Consider the following 25,093-nt stretch of genomic DNA (forward strand, 5'->3'; position numbering starts at 1 on the left):
TGGCCGACAGACGCTCCGACTCGGAGGCGACTCTGCGCGATTAATTCGGGTTGCGGTTCCGCTGGATCTCGTTACAGCTCGAACGCGGCGGCCACTTCCGCTCCGTTACCGCGCCAGGTATCGAATCCTGTCGCATCTCTGATCACCGCTGCGCACGTGCCGCGCGCTTCAGGAAATTCCACTACCGATTAGCCGCTCCCGATCGAGCAAAATTCTACAACGAAAAGCAATTTGCCGGCTCGAGCGCCCGACGAAATCGATTTCGCTGGGTTCGCTGATCCAGGACATCGTTAACAGTACGTGGAGATTACGAAACTGTTCCAGAATTTTTGGTTTCTCTTTATGGGTGCTAAAGAATATACTTGTTAATGCAAATAGGAATATCACTTGGTAGAATACTCTGTTGGCGAGATTTAGTAATGTAGAACATCTGATAGGTAATGTCTTGCTATTGGTTCACCAAATTTCTATACAGTTTTATTTTCTTCGACGCCTCACTTTCGGAATCACTTGCGTTCATTTTGTACAAAGCCTTTGGGTCACTGATGTATCTCAAACTTTGCATACTGGTAGCTTCTGACGTTCTGTTAACGAAAATATAATACTCTTGAAGTAAATATCGAATCCAGTGGACGAGGCGCCGGCATTCAGAAGTGAATCGAGGTCCTGGACCCGTACGTGGTCAGCCCACACCTGAATGCAATTACGGGTGCAGGACCTCGGTAACGTATCGCTCCGTTTCTGAATGCCGGCTCCGCCCGGCCCACTTACTATTCTTTCGAATCTGCTCAGTAGTATCTTAACAGTAGTTTCGCCAACTACACTATATTCTTCTCCATTTGACGCATTTTTTTAGGGTATTGGAAAGCGATAAGTGGTTGTCCACGGTCCGTTGGACATCTGAATCATTCCAGTGATGGATATGCACGTCGTCGGTTTCGGCGGAAAGCCTAACAATGCCTGGCAGGATGGGGGTGACTGTAGAGTGTAGATGCTTTGAGAAGTTAAAATATATCGGGTGGCACAACAGTGCATCCTCTAGGCTCTCGCCATAGTAACCCAGTGCGCCACGTCACACCTGTTGGATACAGCACTATATCCTATATATCTATGTATATAGATGATTATCCGAATACAACTCCCAAGCATACGAGAGTTATTCCGAATGGGAAGCAAGGCATCGCGTGTCGCTGGTGAGTTTCCAAGAGTGACGAGACAAGTTTCTATCTAGCAGTCGTTGGAACTCCTACCCTACGCGCGATCGACGAAACTTTCCTCGTAACGCTTCGATGAAGCTACTCTTCCTTCCGGTACACAAGCGCATGCGCGCGCCTCTCCCATCCGTTCGCGATACGTGCCCTGAAACAGCGTTGCAAATTAATGTAAACACTTTGCCATTCCGCGTGTATCTACATCGTCCTCAAACATTGCGTCACTCGGGGGTAAACAGTCGCCAATGAGGTCGAACCGAAACTGGATTAGTCGGATTTTCTTCGTTTTTATCGATAGGCTCTCCCCGTTACTGAGTCGTTTTCTTTTTTTTCTTTTTTTTTTTTTTTTAGCAGTCTGAAACTGGGTTAACCGGATTTACGTTGAGTCGTTAAATTATTGGCACACTCTAGCGGCGATAGGGATGTGCAAGGAAAAGAAACGATAAGAGATTTCGCTGTGCTCTTTATTCGAAAAATGTGACATTTAGTCTGTGGACTATGCGATATAATATGATATATAATATACGATGCAAAATGCAATGCAAAATGTAATTCAATGTAATGCAATGTAAAAAACAATGTAATGAAATATATATAATATATATTCTTGACAGATTTTAATCTTACCAAGATAAGGATTCCAAATATAAATAAAAAGTTGTAAAATTGCGTATATGTTACAAATACACTCTCAATCACTGGAATTACATGTAATTGAGGTGGTGTCAAACGAACTCGATAAAAAATGCGGATGCAATGAATTACTATTAAAACGATATCATAAAGTAAACTGATGTGAGAGTGTCATAATATCAAAGAAGATTATTTAAAAAAGATAATATAATTAATTCTACAAAGACCTTCCACAGTAATGAAGCAAATATAGTTTGTTCTACCAAATATCGACACTACAGAAATTATTAATCTTTCATAACCCGTGACAATAATTTTTATATAAATGATATTAGTGTTGTTTTTTTTAATAATTTTACAAGCCCTTAATCCAAGTACTATACTTTTTAAGTAAAAGCTATAGAGAAATGTTGTATCGGTTCCTTAATCTTCCATATCATGTTCATGGGAGATATTTTTCTTTTCGGTAAAGTTTCCCCACTGTTGCTTGGAACTAATAACCGTCGTGTTATGGATGGGTATCCCGGAAAACTTAGTTCTTTGTATTCTGCGGAGAAGAAAAGATTTTTCCCTTCAGACGCTATGGTCAGCCTTCGTGAGGTACAAGTACCTAAAAGTTTGACTATTTTCAATAGTGTAAATAGTGTAATAAATTATCCATCGTGTAAAAAATGGGTTCCTGCTCGGACAGACGATGCCTTTAATACTATTTGTACAGAAAAAAGGTTTGGAAACTTTTTTGACAAACCGTGTATCTTCGCATTACATGCTCATCCGTTCGAGGAATTAGATCAGCGAAGTTAGGCTCGTTTCGTCGACGAGCACGAAGCGTGGAACGGCGAAAGAAGGGAGCAGTTATATTTAAATCTACGCTTGTCGAGAACGCAAGATTTCAGGATTCAGCGACGATAACGAGGAAAAACTTTCAGACGCGGAAAGTTCTCTAGCCGCGCTCTCGCGAATTGGTAACGGTCTGCGTGCTTCTAATTGACCGAGAAACAGTCCAAGCTTTGTATTAGTCACAACTCGGCGGACGTCTTCCACGGAACGTAGCTGCGCCGTGTACCTTGAAATGAAATTGTCGGATAGTTCTTGTTAAGTTACGAATTCAACAAATAATGTTATCACGACGACGACGTTGTCCCTGTCGTCTCGTTAAAACTTACAGGGCCTGACTAGACCGATGTCGTTACCTGCCACGGGTTCATTTTAAAGTAAAGAATGTTGATAGAAATTACTTAAATCCAAACAAATTTAAAAGCTACTTTTTTATCCTGAGCCACGAAGTGAATTCTTTTGTTTATTTTCTGATTGCTCGAGGTCTTTAAAATATTTTCTATGGGATATTTATTATCGATAATTCCCTTTATAAGTTATTCATTTGGATTTTTATAAGTTTGAATGATTCGTTCGTAACCAGACCACGGATATTTATGCAAATTCACATTTTCACAGAAGCAGAAAAAGAATTGAAACTTAAATGAAAATATGTCTTATCTTCTGAACCCGTTCTAATTTAATGTTCTATATATTCTATGAACAATAATTTAACATTCTATACATTATTGTTGATATTTTACATATTTGTTCAATTGTTTCCGACGTGACGCGGAATATCGTACTTAATTTCGTAACAGATTGAGTATGATAGCTATAAATTTAACAAAATCTTGTAAATATACCAACTAAACATACTAAATTTCAAAGCTTCGTGTGAATTACTTTGGCTGCAAAAAAAAAATCATCAATATTGCCTAGAAACTGTTAGAAAAGAAAGAGTGCTCTTTAACGTGTTAAAAATGGAGAAATCCACTCCTCCTGTACAATATTTTCCACGAAGATTCGCTCGTTTCTCCTTTGACGATACGTTTGCAATAACGTTGTCGGCAGGGTCTCAGCGATATTAAGTACCCGACTGGATCTTAAAGAACGACTCTGGAAATTCTGTTTCCAGTTTCAAGATGGCCCCCGGCACATTCAAGGGACTTGCGTCGGGCGACAGCCACGCGATTTCATTTCCAACGACGAAGAATGATGTCTCTGGCTGCGAGTCGAGTCGAAAGGTAGATAAATTACCAGAGATAGATTACGAAAGTGGCTCACACGTCTGCGAAGTGGCGAAGAATACCTTAACCAGAATAAAAAAAAAGTGAAATTCCTGGTTGGCTGAACGGAGAGTCTCCATCGCGCTTAAATCTCGATTTCCGTTCGGTTTTAGTGCGAATAAATCCAGATGCTGTCTCCACTTTTATTCCACGCGACTTCGTTGAAATACCATTCGCAAGATATTCCCCGACGAATGAACCTTTTTGTAGCCAACTTCCAGCGCGGAAACGTCTTTTATTGATGAATTTTTCTGCAGCTACGTTTGTTGCAATTCAATTTCATCGAATCTAGTTACAAGTGCCTTTCATCGTTAAAATTTTTATGATAATAGAGGCACGTCTGGGCCAATTGAAGCAAATCTTGACGAATGAAGAATGAGGATGCTTATTGGCGGTGAAAGTAAAATTATGTTCAGTGGAAATGTTGATTTATCGTAGGGGATCTTTATGCAAAATAAAATCTTGGTAAATATAGCTACAAAAACTAAACCCAAGTAGGGATTTATTTTACTCTGAAAATATTACAATACGAACATTACTTTCAATATTTTTGTTATAATTAAAGCGGGCAGGAACGTGTTTTGGTTTAAGAAATTACAGACGTCTACTACAGAAGTCTACTTAATCTCTTAAATATCGCATTTTTTAAATAAAATCGTAGAAGAATCTTTTCCGTCCGTTATATTTCTCCTTTATTACGTACATTGTTTTCATATCCCTGTTACTTTCAATTTCTGCCAATGATTTTGCGACTCCAGGCGGCTTTCGATAAAGTAATCACTCAACGGCACCGCGTTCAAGTTTCCCCAGAATCAGGACGATGAAACTCGACTGCGGACGCTTAGCGCAAAGTCTGCGAAAATCAAACACTCGACGACCGAAACGAAACATTTTCCCTCGAGAAGCGAAATCCTCTTTCGGTCAAATATTTTCGTAGCGGAACTTCAGCCAGATGTCGGTTGCAATCAAATTTTCACGGAAATGCAACGCAAACCGCCACCGAGGGCGTCGAATATCATCCGCTCTCGACTAGATAAGGGCTGTCCGCCGACCGCGCCTCCCCTTCAAAATATTTAAACGATTTTTAAGCGCTCACGTAATCTCGCGCGGTCTCCACGGTTTCCGGCGAAATTTCGCGTTACGGCTCGTCGGACCAGACAGAGAATGGCGGGAATTTGACGTTCCAGCGCCGCTAGCAGCAATCGTTCTCGTTCGGTCTGACGGGCTCGGGGCGGCGAGGGCAGCCCTTGAAATTAGAGGAATTTCAAACAAAGGACGCCAGAGCTCGTACCTCAGGGAAAGAATTCCGTGTATGTTGTCGTTTTGAATGATTTCGAATTTCTCTTTTGTCGTATACAGTTAATCTCGTAAGTATTTGTATAGGTTTGATGACTCTAAATAAATGTTTCATTATAAATACATACATTTGTAAGGTTCATTTATCTATATATTTCTAACGAAACGTTTCTTTGGAGATACATACGTGAATAAACTTTACACGTGTATGTATTTATAACGAAACATTTATTTGAAAATATGTACATGAATAAGCTTTACACATGTATGTACTTATAACGAAGTATTTTTTTGGAAACATGAAACATCATTTTGTGTACGTAAATTTCTTCAATTGACGTTGAATAAGTATTTCTACTTAAACTATAGTTACAAACGATTGAATGTAAAGGCAGAGAATTAATGTCTACACCTAACAAAATAATAACTTTATGAAATATTGTGTACGTCGCGTTCGTTCGAGAACGTAGAATGATATTCGTTAATATCTGTCTCATGTCGCCGCATGCATGACCAACAATCGAACCGTACAAATTCATATTTCATCCGGGATGACGTGGCCGCCATCTGGAAGGCGAGGATATGCGGAATTTCGGGAAAATATTTACAATGTAAACAGTCTGACAGGTTGTCGGTATCAGTCCGACAGGAAATCCTTTACATCGTACGGATGCGCGTTTAGGAGTGGCGGCAGCCCTCAGCGGCCTCGGCTGGAATCTGAAAGGCGGTTTCAGCCCAGGCGAGGTTTTTGCATATCGGGTTTGTACACGCGTAAACGCTGAAAAGCGAAACTTGAAGATGCAAACCACCGTGACTGGGGAAAAAGTTATGTTTTCCCGTGGCCACGATGGTTACTCATGGCTCATTCATTCAGTGCCTCGTTAACCCCTTAAGCTACGATTAAACTCCGACAGCCTAGGAGCAAAATGTGATGTTTATATTTGGCCCGAACGATACACCACGGGCCAGACTCGTAATAAACAGTTTTGGCCCGAATATCCGACCACGAGTCTCGCACGTAGTTGTAGCTTGAGAGGTTAAGGGGTTATATCACTTCGCACACCCGAATTTTCAGACCTTTTTCAAGAATTTTTATTTTCAAAGATTTTATTTAGATTGAACTATATTAATGTAATATATAAGTATATAATTAGAAAATCATTTTTTTATTTTTTTTTTCATTTTTGCAAAAATGTTCGAGATCCTATTATCTTGTCTGTTGCTTAAAAGGTTTTGCAAAAGGAGTTTAGAATTTTGTCTTTCAATATTGCACAGTTAGCGTAGAATACATCCAATTTCTTTTATATTTTAAGAATGGTTTCTGCCTTGTTGAGTCTAAAACTAATTGTAAGCGATATTTGCAATTTTTTGTATGTTCTAGAGTACCGGGCCAAAAAAGTTTTAATTTTTCATCTTTTTCTCGTTGCTTTATCTGCAATATATATGAATTGTTGTAATTGAAAAACATAGAAACTTTTTCATTTACAAGCTGTTGTTTATAGGCATGGTAAAAAAAAAAAAAACTAAAAAGTGCTCTGCGTTGATAAAAATGACGCTGGCAGGCATAGTATAATTTTCAATTCTAACTAATTGTACTTCCAGTTGTAATTAAAGTAACTTGTAATACAATTTCTAGTTGAAATAATACAATTTCTAGTTGAAATTGAAGTCACTTGTAGTTAATGTTTCAATCGATTCTAAAATTGACAGAGAATGTAATTGACTAACATCCAACACGTATTTCATCCCCAACAATAGACTCTAGAGCTCTCAACGCAGCTCGCGAATAACCAGCAGACGCCCGGTTCCTTTTTCCTTTTTTCTTTTTAAACCCACTTCCGAGGATTGTTCCGTTTTGTCCTCGGGAGTCCTGGAAACGTTGAATTCTGCAACGTTATCCCCCAGGATGGGGAGATACGCGCAAATGAAGAAGAATCGCGAACCGACCGCATAAATCTTTCCGTCGTTAATATTACTCCCTTCAAGTTCCCCGTCTGTCTCGACGGAAAGAAATAACGGCGGGGTAGTAGTTTCCCATCGCCCTTCCCGTAATCTTCCAAAGGAACGCGCAACAACGCTCGTAAGAAAGCTAAGAATAAAGCATTCACGTGAGGCGCGACCCATGCATATTGCATCGTTCGAATGCACCTGGAACAAGACGAATTTCGTTTTCACAACCCCAACCCAGGCTTTACGAGTCCTGCGGCGCTGTGATCGCATCAGGTTTACGCGACTCTCTGCGAATTTATTTATTGGCGCGCCAAAGAAGAGTTCTGGGCTTCGATGTACAAAATTCTATCTTTATAAACAAAGTAAAAGATGTCAACCATTGCTATCTTTTTGACAGTTTACGAAATCCTTCATGGTATTATATTACAAATGAGATTTGGGATATTTGAAGAGGAATCAAAAGAATAATGATAGACATATGAAAGAATTATACACCTACAAGAATGATATATTTATTAACAAACTGCGAATGTTTATGTCTTTATGGTAAATGGAAATATATATAATTATATAAAAAGCATCCTTTGATTTAAGTTTAAATTCTTTGCATATACGTTTGCAGTTTAATAACGAGAAACATTTTGTATCATTGTAACGGCATCCAAGAAGTTCCTTAAACAATTAAAAATATTTTTCTACCTTCCTGTCATTCCCCAGGCCCCACAAAATTATAACAGCCTAAAGTCTGTAAGCGGAATGGTACTCCATCGGTTTCCGAGTGTCGAGGGGTAGCTCTAATTTATTTTTCACGGTGGTGCGTTCCATCGAGAGGTACAAGTAATCGTGGATGCCTCGAGGAAGCACTCCTAAATTGAGTTCCCTTTGCATCCAAGCCCTTCTTGTCGAAAGCTGGTATACCTTCATAAAGGCGGGAGTGAATTCTTTATTCCACGTTGCCAGGAGATGTCACCCCTTGTAATCTAAGGAATTATAATTGTTCGGAGTCTTAAAGGAGACTGCTTCTCATTTCGCGTTACCAAAGAATCGATGTTCTCGGCAATGTCTTCGAGCTTATAGTATTAAAGATGTCACAGTGCGAGTTACGGCTGAAATTCGAAGAACTTGGAAAGTTACGAGAGTTTCAAGAAGATGATTTGAAGCAGCAAAGAGAGGTAATTGAAAACTTTAAGGCGCGTTTCCTCGAAACCTTATTTTTCAAGATCGCTGAGTCGGTGTCTCTGAAACTATTCAGTCTTTCAACTGGAAATGATAACAATTCGCAAGAAGCTATTGATTTACCATTACAATAATACTTGTCGTATATTTTTCCTTCTGGTTTTTATTTTCCAAATTTTTCAAGATGACAAATGAATTGAATGTAGTATGTTGAAATTAATTCAACTGGAGTTGTGTTTAGACTAATTTTCTTCTGGAATATCTCGCCGTTTTGTTTTCTGCGATAATTTCCGTAGCTACGAAGACACGGTTGTTAGTTCCAAAATATTTCGTAATGTTAAATATGTTCCATTAAGCGAACATTCGACGAAACCGAAACAAACGTGTATTTCTTACAATGAAAGCAACCCACCTCGGCGTTTTATTAACCGACCCGGGGAAAAGTTGTAGGTTCGCGTCATTGAACGCAAATCCAATTTGCGTCAGAGCGTTTTCCAGCAGGGTTCGTCGACGCGTTTGCCTCCAATATCGTCTTGTTTCTTGCGTCGTTGGAGCAGACGAATATCGAGCAACAAGAGTAATGTTGCTTGGAATGGGTGGATGGAAAAGTTGGATCGAAAACGTTTAATGAGAAAAGCAGGGAAGAAAATAAAGTTCGATGTTCATTTATTTAATATCGTTCAATCGTTTGGTCATTCAGTCGTTCGATGTTTCAATCGACCAACTGTTGAATAGTTAAATGGTTCAATCATTGGGTTAGCGAATAGTTGATTTGTTCAATTATTCTGTTATACAGCTGTTCAATGTTTCAATCGACCAACTGTTTAATTCTTTAATAACTGAACTATTATTTTTATTTAAAAAATATATACTATAATTGAAATTATTTCGTCATTCACTTGTTGAATGCTTCAAGTAATTAACTATCGAATCGATTAGTAATTTAATCATTGGATTGATGAATAGATCAATTGTTAAATTATTCTGGCATTCAGTTGTTCGAAGTTTCAATGAATAAGTAGTTCTATTGTTTAATTGTTGTGTAATTCAATCGTCGATCAATGTATCACTCAGTTATTCAATGTTTCAATCGATCATCTGTCGAATCGTTGAATAGTTGAATAGTTGAATCGTTAAATCGTCGAATGGTTGAATCGTTGAATTCTTAAATCCTCGAATTATTCAGTAATAAAAAAATAGTGGAAAATGTGATCAAGAAATAAACAAAACGAAAATAATCGTAACGATTAAATAACGAGCACGTGCCTTAAGCTGTTAATGAAATCAATAAATGTTCTGGAAACAATTTTTATCGTAGATCAGAGTCTCCCTACAGAATCAACACTTAACTTTCATGGCAGAGGAGTTACTAATAATTGCCACAATTAATAACAGACGTTTCCTACGCCCTTCTAACGATAAGTTATCCCATGTGAGTAGGGGTGTTCCAGGCAGGGAGGAAAATAGGTCAGGGTGTTCCCCTGTTCGATAAACTCAAAGTTATTGCCCCAACGAATCGCCAGGAGAAAAGGATCAACCAATAAGTCCCTTATTTCTTACCATATACATTCCTCTTTATTTATTGTACCTTGATATCTCGAATCTTAAACTTAATTGCCTGATTAGTCGTGAAAATTTCACTTACTCCAGATTTGACTAGATGTATGTTTTTAAAAAAGATAAATTAAAATGATTCAATTAAAATAGTGTTTCGATGAAACCGTCGTAAACCGTGATATTTCGTAAATTACCACGTATGAATTACGACTACAACTGTTGTAGTTCATAGAAGGGCGACTGGTTATCAAGAAATGGTTGATAACGCGAGCGAAGGTAGCTCTAGGGTGTCTTCGAATTTATCGCGGCAGGAGGGCTGGTTTCGATGCAAAAGAACTCAATTACAGCCGGTTCCCCGAGGATATTCGAGATTCTTCGAGGCTCTGAGACAGAAGTTGAGGGGAGGGTGGGACATTACAAAGAGAAGGTGAAGAAGACCGACGAGGGTGGAACAAAGTGGAGGGTCGAGGCTGAAAGTAGAGACAGAAGAAAATGGAGAAAAAGAGGAGGTGAGAAACGCGAGAGCCTGGGAGATCGAGAAGCTGCTTCGGTGGCGCGAACGATGGAGAGAAAAGGGTTCAGAGGAAAAAAAAGGAAGGGTGGGTCGCCAGGTTAGACGAGTCATCCCTCGGCTCGCTTGTCTTTATCGATTTGACGCTGGCAACTTGTTGGCTGCCCTGTGGTCTCGACGATTTCCACGGAAACTGTGTCTAGAGATGTCGGAAGTTCGAGCAGCCCTACCTTTCGATCAGCCCTTTATTTTTCCACGTGGCAGCTCGAGAGGGGTGTTTTAAGAAGGGTATCAGGCATTCAGCGAACAAACATAACTTCTTTATCTGGGCTCCAAGTTGGGGAGTATCGAAACGAGGGTGGAAAAGGTCTAACAAAAGCCTTACCGACATAATTAAGTAAGTACTTCTTGTAAAGACATTACAGCAATTATATCGCATAAAATGGAACCTCTGTTGCGTAAAGTAATTGGTAAACAAAAGCGTTGGAGTAAGAGAAATTTCGCACATTAGAACAAGTAGTTTCCACTCAATATTAGCTTGGTGCTAAAATAATTTCTGCTTTTATATTTTTTTCCCAGCATACTATTTAACATTGCAATAAATTTCTGTATATACATGTATAGTTACACTTTCGTATAGAAATTTATTTCAATATTTTGTACCAAAAGTATCAGTTACGTTCCATGATAAAGACGTATGAGTACATATTCTATTTTTTTGGGGGAAATTAGGTTGCATGAGATTTATGTGAATCAAGTGTTATGTATTACCACGTCGAACAAAGAAAAACAAAAAAACATCTACGCTGATCAGTAGCCACCTGGCGATGCAAGAACGCATCTATAGCATGTTCGTAATCCGACAAGTTTTATGGTATTACATTATTTCCGAGCTTCTATACAACCTAACCATTTTTTCGAAAGCTGTAAATACTTCGAAACAAGGTGTTACACCTTCGTCACTGTTTTCGTCTTTGCTATTTGCTCGTTAGTAAATCTGTGACGCTAAACCAGGGACGACAAAGGCAAACTTGCGGAGAGTGGATCGAAGGAGACAGGAAGCAGGGTGCATCGATTATTCCTTGAAAGATGACAGAGTTTAAGGGATGGTGGTCGATCGCACGAGGGGATAAAGGAAGGCTTACGAAAGAGAAGTGGCCGTGGAAGACCACGAACAGGGACATGGCATTACGGGCGTTCCCGTAAAGCCATCTCGAGCGAGGCGAACTCAAACACTTGTGGCTTGCCAGTAGTCACAACTCGCATTAATGAGACACCTAGAGACGTAAAGACTCTGTCCACTAACTTCCACCCCTAACAGCTCGCGAAATCTCTGGCAGGAAGTTTCGAATCCGCACACTCCCATCGAACGCAAACTATAGGAGTAACTATAGGAGTAACGTGGTGAATGAAAAAGCCATTTCAAAGTTACTGGTAGCCGTGGGTAGTGATGGAAATGACATTTGGTTTGATAATATCGGGACCAGATTCTATATATATGGTGGTAGCATTTAAATAGGAACAAACCCTGATATTTACATTGTTTAGGGGTTTATGAAATATATCTATAGAACAAAGTTACACTGTTTTGGTTGTAACAACCTAATACATCTAGTAATAGTATGTAGAAGTTAATTTCATTATTATTATTGTTATAAAGTCATAGTTTCACGCACACAGTCAATATATAATAGACGATTGAATTTGTCTTTTTATCAATTACAATATTACAACAATGAAATCACCTCATCCTATTTAAACGAACGTCGATGACCTCGAAATCTCTTTAAAAACTGACCCCGAGAAAAGAATAGTTTCACCATAGTATTCGCACCCTACAATTTTTCCCAACGCTCGTGTAATTTCTGGAAACAGCGCTAGAAGACTGCAGAGATCTTCCATTACATATTTCTTGATGCTCCCAACGTCATTAAAATCTCGGTCCACTCGGTTGAATTTTAACTTTGAGAGTAGGAGAAAGTTGTAGAAAGTAAAGTTCGGTGAATGGAGAGCAGGATCTAATATAGAAAGTTGTTCCTTAGCTAAAAACTAACGAATTTTGAGGGTGCGCACTGGAGTATTATCGTGACGCTGAAACTAGGCCGCATTAGCGAAGAGTTCAAATCTTTCTCTCCTCATTCTTTCTCTGAGATGGATTAAAACATTCCGATAGCATTATCGCTCAAAAGTTCTTATCTACAACCTCTGGCTTCTTTGAGAAAATCCATGGAAAGGAATTATTCAATGGAGAGCGACAGGGTATTCGAATGAATCTAAGCATGCTTATAATTTTCATCTGAAATTATGTTTGAGTAATGTCAAAGTAAGAATAATATTATTAGAAATTGAAATTCTATTCTAATCAACTATTATAATTCTATTCTAATTCTAATCGACAAGGACATATTTGTTGAGATTTCAAGGGCAAAGTTTTTAAAATGGAATTATTATTCTATATTTTTATTTTTATCAACATGACACGATAGCTGAGATCATGAAGTATCCAACGACTTGGAACATTGAGACCTTCACGTGACCTTGAATTCAGAAAATTCATAAAAGTTGTTCTAAACAAAGAAAATACTAATGTCAATGGCAATGATAAATATTGATAGTATCGAGTATATCATTCGATTAGTCTAAATACAATTTACATGATACGATTTCTCCCTAATTATACGCATCACCTATTTAATATGCTTGCTTTGCTATGTTCCAGGAACCTATTTTATTTTGTACGACTTCATCGATTTCTTCGAAAAGGATCAAGCGAGCTTTCTGGAACGCGACAAGTTTCTAAACATCATCGACACCATCTTCAAGAACACCTCTCAGATAGAACGAGAAGCCATCACCTTCCAGGTGAGTTTCCTTCCATCTCAACCTTTAACACGACGTAAATTCCTATTGTATTCTATTTAAAGAATTGGAGGAAACAGAATTCGATTGTATCTCTGATTAGAAATGATCGAAGACAACAGTGGAAAAATGATATGAGTGATTGGAGCATGGTGAATATAAATTTATATAGAGATAACTTTATTCAACGGTTATAATCGAACTATTAAATGGAAGGCTTTAATATTCTTTTTATTTAACGAATGTGCATGTTGAAAAATATTGTTGGACTCGAACAGCGCGTTCCAGAAGTCACAGTTGTAAATTTCAACTGCTTATATCTCGATATTCTCGCTGTAATTTCAAAGATATAATATCATGCTCAACAAATATTCATTGTCCTCGGTAGTTCTGTCGTTAAAAATTCCTTCTTGTTCGAGGAAGCGTCAGAACGTCGCCTCGCACCTGAATTTCCATGTACGTTCGCCTTAAGAGGCACAGTTTGTCACTTTGGCCTTAGAGATGAGTCCCCGGTAGTCGATATTCCGCTCACGTTGCCCCGAGACACATCTACCGCTGGATGAGTAGTATAAGACGCAACCTGAAGTAGTAATGGACCGCGCAAGTCAGACCGCTTCGTAGTTTGTACCGCTTGCGCTTCCCAGCAAGCAGTGGTAACGGAAGGCAAGAGTCAGACGCGAAACTTAAATATTCCGCTCGCGTTATTACGACGGGCGAGGGGATTTTCCTGATATTGGACTTTATTGCATTCCACGTAAAACATCTCAGGTAGAGATAAATCGACGTAGGAGAGGCGTCGTTAAATTAATTAGGATAGTAGTTTTCAACCTAACGGCGGAAACCACATTAGGAGGCAAAGTATTAAGTGTTTTACGTAATTTTTTTATCTCAAGAAAAATTTACTTAATTGTCTTGTAACTTTGGGAATATTTTAGGTACGGTGTAAAATGCATCGGTAATTTGTTCGATTCATTTCATAAGGAAAGTTTTAAGATATCACCTATTTCTTATATCAATTTTTCATTGACCATTACAATTTATCTAAATACTTAGTTTAGAAGCCATCAAATTTCCTCCATTATCTTTTTTCCAACAGATTCTAAGTGTATTTGAAAATTATTAAGCGTACTTCGACATTGAATTGTTTGAGAGATAATCGGGATCTAACCTTATCATTTCCATCGCTGTCCCTGACTCTCCACTCGAAGGTCTACAGTCAATAATTCCGTTTAAAAGGAAACTCGCCGCCTATCTAACCCGTATCGACCAGATTTTCCGGTCGCGTGAGAATAAACCCATTTATCCCTTCACCCTTTTCCCTGCGCAGGAGATCAACGGTGTATAGCGACAGGATGAAGAAGATTGGCAAGATTCGGAGAGTAAATATGCCGGGGCGTTTTGGGGATCGAAATAGGGCCGAGGCAATTTCGTGTGGAACTTCGGATAAAAGTTAGCCCCCGCGCCCCCTTTCGCCGCGTTAATATTGCAGGGAGAATGGCGGCCTCTGAAGGCCGAGGAACACGTCAGAGCTGCTGAAAAACTTCTGTATAACCCTATGCACCAACATACGGCGCATATACGCGCAGTTTCCTCGATCGAACGACTTCATCAAACGACGTTTCCTCGAAATTTCGCCGTGCATCCCTTTGACCCTGTTGTTGGGACAAAATTGGAAAAACAACTCTTTGGAATTAAAGAATTTCTTTTTTCTTTATATATATATATATATATATGTATATTACTCGGCACTCCCGTATATTAATTCGCCAGTCTTTTCATTTGATGAACCATTAGCATGATCGAAATTTCAGTTTCTTTTAGTTGAAGTGATATTGGTCGATGCTTCCCTTACAAAAAATTCGTTGTTTTAATTAATTCGAGGATTCCACTGTGAAGAACATTTTGATTATGTAGTAGTCTGGCTTAAAACACAAATATTGTAGAGGATCCTTTGTTTGAATTATCTCTGAGACTATATCCGTATGTTTAGTATGAAAAGTCAAACGAACGTATTTATTTGAATACTTTCTATATCTTTAGTGTTCCTTTCTTCCAATAGCGTTATTTTCTACTTCCATTAGAGGGTTTTCACTGATTTCATAACGTGTTCTCTCACAGGCGTGAACCACCCTTAGGGAAATTCCGAAACGCTAACACTGGTTCGTTACTGGTCCAATGGGCATACCCACTATTGCTCGTTTGTCGTGAATTATTAAATATTTCAATTAAGAGAGGGTATTCACTTAGCCAGTAGCCCCAATAATTCGTGGCATTGGATGCTTGATTTACATCGGGTTTTCCACAGCAGCAATATATAATGTGACATTCATGATGATACTTTCAAAATTGTACAATAGGAATCGTTTAAAATTCAACGTAATTGTTATCAATTTTCTGTCCTCGTGCAACGCTGTAAGCCTTCAAAAGGAAAACAGTTTCCCATATTTCACTTTTTCCACTCGGATATGTGTTACTCCATGAACCGTGACGCTGTACCCGTTATTTATATATAATATTACACCAAAATGCCAGCTACGTTGTAAAATAATTGTTGCTGTTTGCGACGCGACAGCAAAGTGCAAATTGTCCCTCGGGCCAAAATGGGTTTGTCGGCTACATATTTCCACGCTGAATACACGCTACGTCATTTTATTCTTTTCGAACAATAAAATACAAATTTATTACCAGACTGCGGAGTTTTATGCGTTTATAGGAAATTTGAATAATATAAAAATAATATAAAAAACAAAACATTGGAAGTAAAATTCATATTATAAATGTTTGTAGAGTTCAATTTGTGTAGGTCCCTTTACAATGATTTTATTTTACATAAAGGTCCACAGTCTGATAATAAATATACAAAATTTGAGAGAAGTGCGATTCGTTGTGTTTGGCCGAAAAATCTTAAACGCATTCTTCTTTGCGCTCTTGTCTGAAAGACGCTCTTAAAAAAAAAAAAAGAAGCTTTCCATTGGAATCGATTCACGCGAGGCACAAAGGATGTCCCCAGGGTCGAGGGTCCAGGGTCGAGGGTTGTGGATTTAGGGTGGTGGGTCGCCCGGAAGTTTCTCCACCCCTTGAGACAAACAGTGGTCGCGACCACGCGAAAGGGAAATGTCTGGGAAGGGGAGCGTCCGTTGGTAATCAATATCGTTATGTACACGGTTAATACCGTCCCTCAAAGACACCCTCGTTCTCCAGGGCGGTCGCTAATTACTTTCCTATCGGTGACGCGACGCGTAAAATATACTTTGTCAAGGATCAGCTTGTGTAAAACCTTGTGCGAGCATCCATTTAATTATCCAGCGACGCGTACATGGGGGTGGTGCGCGCCGTGAATGGTGCTTCATGCTGAAATTGAAAAGCGCTGTCTTTAAAGGGAAAATCAGATCACTTCAGATTCTTGTTCCTCTAGAAAAACCGAAACTTCAACGTCTCCACTTCGCGGAAGAAGAGATTCTTTGGTAAAAAAGACCGTCCGAAAGTAACACAGCGAAAGGTAACGCCAAGGGGCGGAACTCGAGCAATTCTCTGCACGTTCGAATCTAGTGTTTATCTCCCCAACGTTAATTGAAATCTCTTTCTCCGGTATCGAATTTTTCTGCACGTTCAAGGGCGTAAATAACTTTTATTTTTCGAAATTTCCTTCACGTTTTAGAGGTGTAAAAATCGTAAGCTTCTTAATCTCCCAGCCTCAAATTTTTATTCACGTTCGAAGGGTGTAAAAATCTTACTCCTTCGGTGTTGAATCTTTTATCCACAATTTTTAACCGTACAAGCAACAATTTTTTGCCTAGAAAATTTCGTGTATACATAAAGTAGTAATTGTCCACCAGGTTGAGACTTACATGTAAATACATTCGTTGTAATTGTCCATCAGGTGAAGACTAATTGGATTCATCATGTAATTGGATTCATCATAATATAAATCAAGTTGTGAACGTGAAATGTTGGTCGCTTGACGTAACGAAATGTCGAATTAATATTTTTATGAAAATATTCAAATCGATTGAATGTGAAAAATTAATTTCTGCGCCTAACACATATTTCACATTAATTTCAGCAACCTATACATGTTACATTATTTGTGCGAAAATGTTTCAGCAGCCAGCTCGGCGAGAAATGCGGCTTGAATTTTGTACGCGATTTTCGCGTTCCATAAATACTCGTTTGCCCCCATTGTAGACAAGAATTTCCCGCTTCCTTTGAATCGATACTTCGCCTCTGTTTCGAGCTCCTTTGTGACTTACTTTTCCAGCACTCGGATCCGTCGCAGCGTGGCCGATCATGCATATGCAAATATTTGTCTTCGCACGTTCCATAAATGCGAAATCCGTAGAAACGACGTTTCCGATGTTGTCTGGAGAATCGGATGCAGTCCGCGTAAATATGTATGCACGCTTGTTTGCGGCCGGTATCCATCCTCTAACGCAATCCTTTCTCCCATCCGCGATCATAAACAATGGAGAAACCAGCCGACTGGATATATTCAGATATGTATAAATATTCATATATTCGAGCGTGCATTTCTTCGGATCTGGACAAATTGAGAGCTTTTAATCGGAACGGTTGATTTTAGGTTACGTTGAAAACTAGGCCTTTGTACGGACTACTTATTAGTGCAAGAACCTGTCTGAACCTATCTGAATTTTTTAATATAAAAAATCAGAAGGTTTATTGGAATATTTACGTTATCGATTTGTGAAAACTGTAATTGAGAAATTTTGCAAATATATTTTATTTCGTGAATATCAAATCTGTATCAGTTTCATTCCACTTAGACGCGAGCACGTGTGTTTTTGCTTCGCGGAATTTTGAAGGGCGCTTTAAAATTATTTACTCGCACCGCTTCAAAGTGGAATGCTACCGATAGCTTTTAAAACACTCACAAAGAGGGTTATTTATGGCTTAGGTCTGGGTTACCGGTAGCCCTCGATGTTTTTCCACACTTCCAGAATTAAGGAATTCGTTGACACGTTCGTTTCATGTTGACAAATATTTTTTTTTCGCTCGATCATTTAGGGTGAAATTGTCGTTCTGAGATAGTTGTACTCATCCCTCGATATACGCAGTAGTTGCCAGCAAATTTGTACTTATATCGTGGTTACATTTAACAAAGTATTTTTAAGCATTGTATCATATGGTATGTGCTTCCATGGTTATTGTAGTAACGATTAGTAGTACCTAAGATACAATAAAATGTATTTAATTGGATTTGGTTAACTCTGTATAAAATTGACAGAACTAAATATCAATAAAATCAACGCGAGATATTTAATGAATTATTGGTCAAATAATTTTGATTCTTCTATAAAATAAAATACATAGAATTCAGTGAAATTTATTAACGAATTTTTACCTTCCTTAGATAATTATTATAATTAAGAAAGTGTCCACGCTCGTTTAAACGGCGGTCTATACCATTAATTAGGTAAATTCTATATAAAACCTTAGAAATTAGAATTTTAATAAAATTAGGAGCACATAATACGAACGTTTTCTTTAACTTTTTTTTTCATTAACAAATTAGTTGAAAACATCCATTCAGTCAACTGTGGTGTATTACTATGCGATGCTATCGAGTGCAGCGTCAGCGACTCGCTTCGTCGACGCAGAGACCAAGATAAGACCGCGGAACATTTATAATTAACCCTAAAACTAGAGTTATCGCGGATCTAGGTCGGTAATTATGAACACGCGTTTGCGAATATCCATGCAGCCCCTGAAACTTTTAGCCAAGATCGATCGCCAACATCCCCGCTGCACCGTGCTCGCTGAATTTTTCAAGCTACCCTGCCATCCCTCTCGCGCCACCTCAGCGTCTTTCAGAACACGAATTAATAATTAATTTTGACGTCACCCGATATTGTCTTCTCTAGCCAACGACAGAGCCTGGATTCGACGAAACGAATCCACGAGGTGCTGCAACTTTATTTACACTCTATTTGTTTTCCCAATCATTTCAATTTTCAAGCATTCTTTTTTCTTCATTCAACTGGTTACTTATTTTCAGGATAACGCTGCAATTTAATTTTCTCTATTTGTGTTTGATGTAATTCCGATTTTAAGCATTTCTTTTCTTCGTTGAAATATTTCTTTATTTCGAAGCTGATGCCGCAGTTTAACTCCCCCTATTTGTGTTTGTCGCAACTCCACTTTGAAGTATTTTTTAAAACTCTTCTTCTATCTTGAAGCTGACATTTCAAAATGTTGAATCGTATCGATTTTTTGCGAATGGAAAATTGAAAAAGTGAAGGTTCCCTCGAAACTATTCGAAATCAGCGATGCGATGTAATAAAAATGTAAGGGTCGAGGTAATTAAGGGTCACACAGTATATCGAAGCACTTCCTGTAAATGTGTAGACTGTCGAAACTTCCTGGTGGGAGGGTATGGCCTAAATTAGCGATAATTAAATGCAGAACAGAAGCTGCGGCACACAGTTGCTGCGCATTGGAGGTTCCGGGTTCGTTTGAAATTTATTACCCGCTCGGAGGGGCTGGAAATTGTTAACTATTCATTTTCGGTAGCTAATAGCTGAATTAAAACGTCATTGAGCAAGATAATTTGTACTCGGAAATGTTTCTTTCGACCTTCTTAGCGTTATGATTAAATCAGTTGCACTGTTAGCGTGTTTGTTGGGCTCATGATTGAATATCGGTCGGAGCAATCCTGCAATTTGGTTAAGTTTCAATTAAAACGTGTTTATATTGACATGATCGCCGGAATGCCCCACACAGGCAATCAAAATGTTATTTAATCGTTGAAATTTATTTAGCGTTGTATTATTTTAACCAGTCCCGTAACGAGGGCGTGGCGTGGTTAAATATAAATTTAGTACTTAAAAGCCCACCACAGGCGCAACTGGTTTGGGGCGCAAAACAAAGGATCCATCAATTTTATAAAAATATTTGTTTAACGTAATCTTATACGATAAATGAAAAATTTTAGAAACGTAGAAAAACACATAATTGATCGAGTATAAAATATACAAGGCTACAATGAAGGGTTCAGAAGGTCACTAGCTCTCTATCGTTGTACTAGAAAATCAAATAGTCGATTGGACCTAAATCAACGTTGAAAGTTCAACGGTGACCGATTCGAAAATCCAAAGTCACAGGATTCGTTTGACTTCGTGACGTACGGGTACGCTTCGAACGTGTGCAGAAAGCAGAATCGAGCAAATTTTATTTGTGAACTACAAATAAAAATGTTCGATTCATTCGTAAACTACCTACTGCCTCGTTCGTCTGGATGTTAGTTTAAAGAAGTCTTTAAACTGATAGAGAAATAATGAGAACCGGATTGAAATTTGCATTTATTATTCGAAAATGAAATCGCTCAATTTTCTGGTATAAAGGATGCTAATAACGAATCTGAAATATGTATTTACATATTCATTATTCGAGGATAAAACTGCTAAATTTTTTGGTGAATTTGAAATTCGCATTCGTTATTCAAAAATAAAACGGCCCTACTATCTTGCACCGAGAATGTCAAAAACGAATATACAAGCAAATTAGCGTTTCTATACAATTAAATTGGTCATTCATAAAGATGAATATAAAATTTGTGCTCATTCGTTATTTGAAAGTGAAATTCAGTTTTCCAGTATAAAAGATGGCAATAACGTATCAGAAATTTGTATTCGTTCAATAATGGCGCAGTTTTCTGGCATATTAATGACATATGAATTTTTCTAACAACGGTAATTTTCTAACGTATTCGGTGATCGAAAATAAAATTGACCAATTCTTTGACAGAAAGTGAGTGCCAGGAACGTCTTCGGGCCTTCGCCACGCTTTCTAGCATCGTGGTTAGACGTTGCTTTTTAATTATGCAACCATCCTACAGCGAACACGCGGCCTTCTCTTCCGCTTTCGTGCCTGCTTTGTGTCGAGATAACGCGCATGAAAGACCACCCGCATCGTCTTTTACGTCCCGAAACTATCTGGAACTTTGCGCCACGAGAAACGAGCGGTTCATTTCGTTCAGCAAATGAAAATCTTATCCCCCATTTCTTTTGCATAATACGCGCAACCGTTCTTGCGAAATTCAATCGAAAATCCTCGCATCTGTAGGAATTTTCAAGCAATCATTTCACCAGAGCCACTGTATTCTTTTTTTTTTTTTTTTTTAAAGTATCGAGGCAATATTCGTGATTTTTTTGCAGTCAAAGTACTCGACATAAACTCTTGAAATTGAATACTTTTAAGATAGTATTGCAAAAATATTTAAAGTAGAGAAAATATTTTCATATTTACTGGGCTGATATGTAAGGAAATGATTGATATAAAAATTTGAAATTTTTAGAGCTTGTACCTATTATTACGAACTTTCATTTCAAACTTCTGATTTGGGGCACGTGTTAGCGTTCAAATTGAGAGTTGAAATTTCGCAGGAATTTTGTCGTATGTATTTGTAAGGTATTCAGGGGGTGCGCAACATAGATTTAAAAAATCATTAAAATAATAACCGCCCTAATGTGCACTTATAAATCTAAAACTGTTGATATTAATGTTCATATTCCAGTCGACTTATTTTATTAACGTCTTCTTCCGCGCAACACTTTCTGACGTCTGCATATCGTTCCGTGGCAACGGACGATAAAAGAGGAAAGTAGGAAACGAACAGGGGCGAGCGATGACGTCTGCTCTGACGTCCGTCGTTGGAATTTTTGGCTGTCTCGAAACATTTTCGGTGCATCGGCACGTGAAAGTGTCTGACAAAAGTCAGACCCGCGGGAATGCAAATCGCGCTCGACTCGAATGCACCAGGATAGGGGTTGGTAGTTTCCCTCGAGGAAGAAAGAACCGACGTTGGTGTACGTGGCTGTTGGCCGAGGGGAGTTGGCTGGAGCTATGTAAATGCGGCCACCTTGTCGGAAATCAATTTTCGGCGTTCCCTTTCATCTTTGCCGCGATCTCTGCTATCTGTGTCGTGCCACCTGTGGAAAAGCCTTTCCAATCTCTTTCTCCGCCACTGGAAAACCGACGGTAGTATTATCCAGATAGCAATGTACGCTTGGAAATGTTCCTCACTCGCCAATTCTAGCGAGTAACGGTGTACGTTAGGTCATCGAAGGTTAGCTTCCGCTGATTATGCTGCTCAATCGGAAAAACAATTGGTTTCCTCTGTTCCGAAAGGAGAACATTAAAGTGTGGTCAATTTTTGGGTACCAAATCGCCACTCGCACTACGAAACAAACTACTTCTTTATAAAGCTAAACATCGTCGAATTTTTCTTTTTTCTTTCTCTTATTTCGAATTGCTGCTGTTTAATGAAACAAACATTTTTATTATTAAAGGCAACATACGACAACATGGAACCCGAGGGTATATTTTTTTCAAGATCTCGAGAGGACATTTCCAGAGTAACGAGAGCGCGTGGAGTTGGTAGAGGAGAAAAGGAGGATCTCGTATCGTCGCTGTTTTTCATTCGGAATGCTACGGAAGCGGAAACCTTGCGCGGTCTGTGACGCTTCCGGAATATTTCCAGCCTGTTCCCGGAACACGTTCTTCGATATTTCTTGAGAAAGACATCGCATACACAGATTACTCGGAACTGTCCACTGCACTCGTGATTAGTATGCGCGTCCGTGAAAAATACTATAGCGACATCGTTGACTCTATAAACCTACCAAGCGCAGTAAGTTCATCGATGCAAGAAACTGACGAATTCGACAATTTTAGAATTTACATAAATTCGGACAAGCGAAAGAAATAACAAAATAAACGTACGATTTAAAAATATTAAAACAGTATCCCTAAAATAACGTAAAATGAAAAAGTGACTTGGTTTAGCCACTCCAAGACTTTAATTTATTCCGCTACACCAGAGGGTGGTCGACGGGGGTTGCAGCCGCGTGTAAGTGGAAAGAATGGGTTGCACACGTGTTGGTGACTGTTACACGGAAAACCAGATGGCATGTGGGATGTGCTGGTCGCGTTTCCTACTTGATATTAATGGTCCCCGGTTATCGAGCCAGTACATCAAGCTCCGCGGTTACGCGGGAGCCTCGATAAGTGGCCACCCCTTAAATCGCGAGAAACCGACCCAGTCTCGCCCCTATCACTACCCCTACCATCTTCGCCTCGACGACTTCCGTTTCATCGCGCACCCCAACGGTCTTAATATTCCGCTTTATGAGTACTCCGTGGTTGTCCATATTCTCGCGATATTTCATTTCTAATTTATTTATGCCCCTCATATTTTTAGGCGCGTCTCACCTGGAGCCTCCGACACTGAACCGTGTAATCCCCCTAACTTCTTACATTTTATCGCGCACTCCGGGGCTCTTTAATATTCCCCCTTTACGACTGCTTGATAATTGTCCAAGTTCGCCGCAATATTTCACGATGATCGAGTATTATAAAAGGTTCAAAAGAAGAGTGCTACTCTGGCGATTCAGCTTTAGCTGTTGAAATTGTTGAACAGTCTTTACATTAAAAGGAAAATAACGGAACTCAGGCACTGGAATAAAGAACAATTTAAAAATATAATGAAAGTTAGTTACAACATGATAGAGAAGTGAACAAGTAAAATAGACTGAGCGCGCTTATAAACGTAAGCTATTACAGAACGTGCATACAGGGTGTCTCGAAAATGTTGTAACACCTTGAAAGGGTTCGGGAGGTGATTCGAAACAAAACTTTTTCCTTAGTGAAAATGTTGTTCGAGGCTTCGTTAAGGAGATGTTAACAGAAAACCCCGAACAATCAAAACGCGAGTATTCCGGTGGAACGCCCGCAGTAGTATAGGCTACGCATTAGTCGGCCGCGGTGCGTAGGCTATACGCTAGACGGCCGTAGTAGTATAGGCTACGCACTAGGCGGACGCGTTCGTGCGCGAACAAGTGACTCGACGTGCATCGAAGGACATTGACGCTTAAAATGAAGTTCATTCGATTCATTAAACTTCACTGATATTCACAGTAGTCATGCACTTTCAAAAAATGATATCGAAGACGAATACCTTTAAACATAAATTTATAAATAAGCTTGAAAGCTTGCACGAGTTTACAAAAAGCACTATTAAAGATGTACATTAATCTTTGTTTGTTATAGAAGCCATTACTTAAGTTTATTAAATTAATTCACTAGCTTTCACTAATATTCACTATAGCCATGCACTTTTAATTATATTCGAGACATAACTCGTTAATTATAAATTTATTACTTGAAAGAACTTTACAACAAGTTGTGTTAAGGGTGTTCCCCTTAATTTTATTTATTACAGGAGCTAAAATGATGGCAGTGCGGTAAGTTTCGAGTTTGGAATAAACTAAAGCTAGTCTCGTAAAATGGTACACTGTACTGCGGTGGACGAAGAGAACTCTCAAAGGGAATTGGAATATTCGGAATTTCAGAAAATATGATAACACGAAAACATTTTCCGTTGGTGCCAGACGGTGTAACTGATTGTGAGTGAAATCCACCCTTGCAGGAATTGAACATTACTCCTTTCTACGGAATAGCTGCGGAACGGTGAGGTATACCAGAAAGAAGTTGAGAGAATGCCGGAAACCAACCAAAGTATGGCAATAAGGGTTTCGATATACTTGACAAAGCTAAAAATGGAGGTTTATTCGAAAATTTTGTTCGCCTGTATAATTAATTTCATTAAATCGCTGTTAGCGACATTTCAAAGTTTATATTTTCAGCAACGATTCCTGAAAGTTCCATCGAAAAATTTCTAAAGTTTAATTTTATATTTCGTGAAACTTTGAGCGCCAGGTTTTTGAAAATGTTAGTAACAACTCGTTTAATGATTTCAGTGATATCGATAAAGAAACATT

General features: G+C 38.8%; 1 protein-coding gene across 1 annotated transcript in view; it reads left to right on the forward strand.

Annotated features, from left to right (window-relative positions):
* The window catches only part of LOC128881585 (acetylcholinesterase), a 120,809-nt gene that overhangs the window by 52,768 nt on the left and 42,948 nt on the right, over positions 1-25,093 (forward strand). Inside the window, exon 2 of the mRNA XM_054132789.1 lies at positions 13,159-13,301. Coding sequence (XP_053988764.1) covers positions 13,159-13,301 — 143 coding nt within the window. The remainder of the gene's footprint in view (positions 1-13,158; positions 13,302-25,093) is intronic.

Source organism: Hylaeus volcanicus, chromosome 8, assembly GCF_026283585.1.
Source record: "Hylaeus volcanicus isolate JK05 chromosome 8, UHH_iyHylVolc1.0_haploid, whole genome shotgun sequence".
In the NCBI taxonomy this organism is placed as follows: Eukaryota; Metazoa; Arthropoda; class Insecta; order Hymenoptera; family Colletidae; genus Hylaeus; species Hylaeus volcanicus.